The sequence below is a fragment of the Vipera berus genome (genome assembly GCF_964194415.1).
Source record: "Vipera berus genome assembly, chromosome: 4".
Lineage (NCBI taxonomy): Eukaryota > Metazoa > Chordata > Lepidosauria > Squamata > Viperidae > Vipera > Vipera berus.
In genome coordinates this window covers 13,124,919-13,130,918 of record NC_138206.1, presented here as the reverse complement: position 1 = coordinate 13,130,918, position 6,000 = coordinate 13,124,919, and the positions used below count along the sequence as shown (strand labels likewise).

Sequence of the window (6,000 nt, the reverse complement as noted above, 5' to 3'; positions counted from 1 at the left end):
CCCTCTCTCTCTCCCCCTCCCTCTCTCTCCATCTCTCTCTCCCCCTCCCTCTCTCCCTCCCTCTCTCTCTCTCTCTCTCTCTCCACTCTCCCTCTTTCTCCCTCCCTCTCTGTCTCACCCTCCCTCTCTCTCTCTATCCTTCTTTTTCTCCCTCCCTCTCTCTCTCTGTCTTTCTCTCTCTCTCTCTCTCTGTCTCTCTCTCTCTCTCACCCAACCCACTTCACAGGGTTGTTGTGGTGGGGAAAATTGGAGGAGGAAGGAGCATTAGATATTTCACTGCCTTGAGTTATTTATAAAAAATAAAAGTGAGATTAAAAATCTAATAAATAAATAAAAAATGGTTCAGTCACCAGGATGAGTTCTTTTGGAAATCCCCAGTGACTTTGACAGGACACCAGAGCTTCTAATTTTGATTCTAATTAACGTACAACAATCACTTTTTAATTTTTCCCCCAAATTAAATACAAAATAAAGAACAAGAAACAAACTAACAACTGTCAGACACTAATAATATATATATCACAACAGATATTTTCTCCTTATGCCGCCTGACCCTAACCCTCTTACGGAGATATGTACCTTTGCCATTGTGGATGGTGCGATTCAGTCAGAGGTGTGGAGGCTGATCTCAAAGCAGGTGTGACCACTTCTCTGGGGTAATGCTGAACCCCACTTTTTTAATCTCATCCCCTATATAAATGAATATTAAATAAAACAATTTTGCAGTCGCTTTTCTTCTGATCCAGGTATTTTGGACCTGATCTAGCAGTGCTGCTATCCAGAATAATCAACAATGCTGGAAATGTTGACACTTGCCATGGTCACCCAGCCAATGAGGTTAGGAGGAGCAAGTGATGTCACAAAGAATGACTTTGATTTGGCTTGGACCTGAAGTTTGGGGGAAATCAATCCTCTGGTTGCCTTCCCATCAGGGCCTGGCCCATTAATTTTAGTAGCAAACTACTGAGAGGTTTTTGCAAGCGAGGCCTGAATTAGCTTCAACCAAAGCTAGTCAATCTAAATCACTATATTTGGACTTTGGCTTGATAGAGCCATTATTAGAATCAGCTAATTGCCTATTTTGTCAGTTACCCAAAAAAGCTAAAAGGCTAAGAATGAACACATCATGAATAGGAAGTATTAGTGTAGCTCGGGGGTCTCCAAACGTGACAGCTTTAAGACTTGTAGACTTCAACTCCCAGAATTCCTCAGCCAGCTGAGAAATTCTGGGAGTTGAAGTCCGCAAGTCTTAAAGCTGCCAAGCTTAAAGATCCCTGGTGTAGCTGATCGATTGTGAGTTTGTGACTGTGCTGAAGAATTTTGCAAGTGGACCCCAATACAGCTAGTCCTCGGTTTATAGCCATTTGTTTAGTGACCGTCCGAGGTTACAATGGTGCCGAAAAAAGTGACTTAGGATCATTTTTCAAATGATTGTTGCGGCATCCCTGTGGTCATGTGATCAAAATTTGGATGCTTAGCAACTGACATGTATAGTATTTATGACAGTTGCAATGTCTCAGAGTCATGTGATCATTTTTGCGACTTTCTAGCATGCAAAGTCAATGGGGAAGCCAGATTCACTTAACAATGGCAGCAGGAAATGTTGTAAAATGGAGCAAAACTCACTTAACAACTGTTTTGCCTAGCAAGAGAAATTTTGGGCTCAGTTATGGCCATTAACTCGAGGACTACCTGTACTTAGGGAAGGAAAGGGAAGGTGGCATTTGTGATCAAGAATGTCCGGGCAAAGATGTGGAGGTAGAAAGCTCAACACTGATCCATGTTTTTTAAAAAAACATGCCTAGACCATGGCCTGCTTGCTCTCCGCAGGGAACACGCTTTAAGGGAGTTAATTAACAGCATTCACATGACAAGAGGAAGGAGTGTATCTACCGGCATACCTGCAGGACAGACAAGCTATAAATTCATTTAGAGAATACGTAAGGTAGAGTGTGGACATTGAGACTTTGGAAAAAGTTCAGAGAAGAGCAACTAAGATGATCAAAGGCCTGGAGATTAAAACATATGAAAAATGGTTGTAGGAATTGGGTCTGGCTGGTCCAGGGGTAGGCAACCTTGGCTCTTTTATGACTCGTGGACTTCAACTCCCAGAATTCCTCAGCCAGCACGGCTCAGCTTGGAAACCTCTCCTTTTCCCCTCAGCGTGGCTGGCTCAGGAATTCTGGGAGTTGAAGTCCACGAGTCATAAAAGAGCCAAGGTTGCCTACCCCTGGTCTAGTCTAAAGAAAAGAAAAAGTAGGGGAGACATTATTATTATATTATTATTATTATTATTATTATTATTATTATTATTATTATTATTATTATTATTTAATTTTTATACCGCCCTTCTCCCGAAGGACTCAGGGCGGTGTACAGGGCAATACAATAATATACAATATATAAAAATTAAAAGAAATATTAAATACAATAGCCCAATTCAATAGATTAGTACAAAACGTTAAAATACCCCTAAACCCATCAGACCAGGCCGGCTTGTTCAAATAAATATGTTTTTAGGTCACGTCGGAAGCCATATTCCAGTATTTGAGGGGCTGCCACAAAGAGGAGGCGGTCAACTTATTTGCCAAAGCACCGACAAGAAACAATGGTTGGAAACTGACCAAAGAGAGAAGCAACCTGGAATTAAGGAGAAACTTCCTGACACTGAGGACAATTAACCAGTGGAACGTCTTCCCTCCAGAAGTTGTGGGTGCTCCATCCCTGGAGGTTTTTAAGAAAAGACTGGACATTCGCTTGACTGAAGTGATATAGGATCTCCCGCTTGAGCAGGGGGCTTGCACTAGAAGACACACACACCCCCTGCAAAGGTCCCTTCCAGCTCCGTTCTGACGTGCCCGCGTGTATGGTGCAAATCCAATGCATTGGGCTGGCTTAAGAGATCAATTTTGCAAGCCAGTAAGTCACTTCCGCGCGCAGGCGAAGGTGTCGCGGGAAGGTAAATCTCTGCGAATGCTAGCCCGGACCAGATCGCAAACCCCATCATCCACAGGCAACGCGCTAGCGACACCAGCAGAGCCGCGAAAGACCCGCGGTCTTTGCAGCCTCCGCCTGCCCGGGGACTGGAAGGACCCGAGGGGGCGGAGCGGATGGAGGAGGGGGCGGAGCTTCAGTGTCCCCGCCTCGGAATTCCCAGGAAGAGGCGACGTCATTCGTGTCGCCGAACGCTCGCGAGGCCGCGGCTGCTTCCGCGATGGAGGAGGAGGAGGAGGAGGAAGCCTGGTTGATGGACTCTCTCAGGCTGTGAGTCGCCTTCCCTGGCCCGGAGGGGAAAGACAATTCCCATCCTCCCCAGCCAAGCCTCCTCCCCGACCTGCCCCAGAATGATGGGAGTTCTACCCTCGTGCCTGGGAGAGAGGGAGGGAGGGGATCCTCACTGGGTGTGAAGCGCCCCCCCAAGCCTTCCCCTCCCCCATGTCTCCCCCCCCACACACACGCACTCGCCTTCGGTCTCTCATTTTAGCCAAGCGGGGTTTCGTTTCCAAATTCGAGCAAAAAGAAAAGAAGAAATAGGGGAGACGTGATAGCAGCGTTTCAGTATCTGAGGGGCTGCCACAAGGCAGAGGGGGTCACTTTGTTCACCAGAGCACGAGAAACAATGGTTGGAAACTGACCAAAGACAGAAGCAACCTGGAATTGAGGAGAAACTTCCTAACACTGAGGACAATTAACCAGTGGAACAGCTTGCCTTCAGAAATTGTGGGTGCTCCATCATTGGAGATTTTTAAGAAGAGACTAGACAATCACCTGTCCCAGACGGTGTAGGTTCTCCTGCTTGAGCAGGGGGCTGGACTAGAAGACTTCCAGGGTCCCTTTCCATTTCTATTACTCTACTCTACTCTACTCTACTCTACTCTACTCTACTCTACTCTACTCTACTCTACTCTACTCTACTCTATTCTATTCATTTTGGATCCCTTTCTGATCCTTTCAATGGGCGATGCATTGAACGCCACCCTGAGAAACAACTGGCTGATGGGAGGGAATGGATGGGGTGGGGTGGGGGGTGTCTGTTCCTGGCTTTGCTATTGCATTAGTCATTGCAATATCATTGGATTGTTAGCCTAATGAATGGGGTGCTTTCAAGGTGCCTCCCACCCACCCATCCGAAACCCCCCCCCCCTTTGCCATTGGAGTGATCAAGCAAAGGTCAGTTGCAAGCCGGCTTTCCCACCAACTGCTAACCTTGACTGGCCTTCATCTTGGTCTTTTTTTTTCTACTCCCAGTCTAGCTTGTTGGCCTTTCCATTCATTATGTGCCTTCAAGTAGATGTCGACCATTAACTACCCCATGGTAGATTTTCTCATGGCAAACCAGGTTATGTTGTGGGTTTTCAGTACTGTGTGAACTCAGAAAATGGCTTAATTTGGGGACCTGTTTTAAGTGTTACGTGAGCTCCACAATTGGTAATCCTAGACTTAAAACCACAATAGAGACCAGAATTTCCACTGCTAATCAAATCACTTGTTAAGTGAGTCGAGTTTAGCAAATCACTGCCATGGCTAACTGAATCACCTGGTCCTTAAGCAAATCTGGCTTCCCCCATTGATCCTGCTTGTCGGAAGCCAGCTGGGAAGATTGCAAATGAAGATCACATGACCCCCTAGTCAGCACGTCAGTTGCCAAGCACCCTAATTTTGATCACCCACAGGCAAGCTGTTATGGCTGTAAATGTAAGGACCGTCCATAAGTCACTTTTTTTTATGCCATTGTAACTTTGAAAAGACAGGGACACGGTGGCTCAGTGGGTTAGGACACTGAGCTTGTCAATCAGAAGGTCGGCAGTTTGGCGGGTCGAATCCCGAGTGCCGTGTAACAGAGTGAGCGCCTGTTACTCGTCCCAGCTTCTGCCAACCTAGCAGTTCGAAAACACGTAAAAATGCAAGTAGAAAAATAGGGACCACTACGGTGTGAAGGTAACAGCGTTCCGTGGGCCTTTGGCGTCTAGTCATGCCGGCCACATGACCACGGAGATGTCCTCGGACAAGCTCTGGCTCTTCGGCTTTGAAATGGAGATGAGCACCGGCCCCTAGAGTCGGAAACGACTAGCACGCATGTGTGGGGGAACCTTTACCTTTACCTTTAACTTTGAAAAGGTTGTTAACTGGTTGTAAATCAAGGACTATCTGTAGTTACCAGCATGAGTCTTGCCTTGAAGTGCTCCATCTACTGATGATGTTGCTTATTATTGCACTATTCCAGGGGTCTTCAAACCTGGCCCTTTTTTGACTTGTGGACTTCAACTCCCAGAATTCTGGGAGTTGAAGTCCACAAAGTCAGAAAAGGGCCAAGTTTGAAGATCCGTGCACTATTCAGACAACCCCAAGGTTTGCAGGTCCAGGTGATGCTCCCCTGTTCTAGCCTCAAGATGGGAGCATTGCTGTCTTCAGTGGGGCAGATCATTGACTCTTGACCCTTCTAAATATTCCTCCCCCCCCCCTTTCAACTTGCTTAGATACAACGACCTCCATCTCTTTGAACTTCCCGGGCCCACCAGAGTCATCGAATGGACAGGGGACCAATGTGAGTGACCGTTCATTGCCTTTCAAGGTTTGACCTGGATGAGTTGGGGGCAGCTGCTGTGTGTGTGTGTGGGGGGGGGGTCCTGAGAAGGGTTTTTTTTCCCAGGGTTCCACATTTCCATGCCATGGAGATGGATCATGATTTCCTCCAAGATCACCATCTGCCTCTCTGGTAGAGCAGATCATGAAATGGGATCCCCTTTCTGGGAAGGCTAAGTTGAAAATAATTGCTCCGATGGGCTAGGTAAGAAGAGGGCTTAAAAATGTGGGTTCCCAGTAAGCACAGGTAGTCCTCAACGTACAACCAACACTGGAACCAGAATGAGTGTAGCTAAGAAGGGGTTGTTAATTTTATGAACTTTTTTTTGCCATGGTTCAGTGGTGGGATTCAGCCGGTTCGCACCACTTCGGCTAATTTTTTTGTTGCCCAGGCCCAGAACGGACTTCCGGAAGCGG

At 46.8% G+C, this 6,000-nt stretch overlaps 1 protein-coding gene across 1 annotated transcript in view; it reads left to right on the top strand.

Moving 5' to 3' along the window:
• Positions 1-3,196: 3,196 nt before the first annotated feature.
• Positions 3,197-6,000, top strand: part of LOC308668044 (WD repeat-containing protein 73-like) — a 32,681-nt gene continuing 29,877 nt past the window's right edge. The window contains exons 1-2 of the mRNA XM_081327704.1: positions 3,197-3,264; positions 5,478-5,545. Of these exons, the coding sequence (XP_081183830.1) occupies positions 3,215-3,264; positions 5,478-5,545 (118 nt within the window). The 5' untranslated portion in view covers positions 3,197-3,214. The remainder of the gene's footprint in view (positions 3,265-5,477; positions 5,546-6,000) is intronic.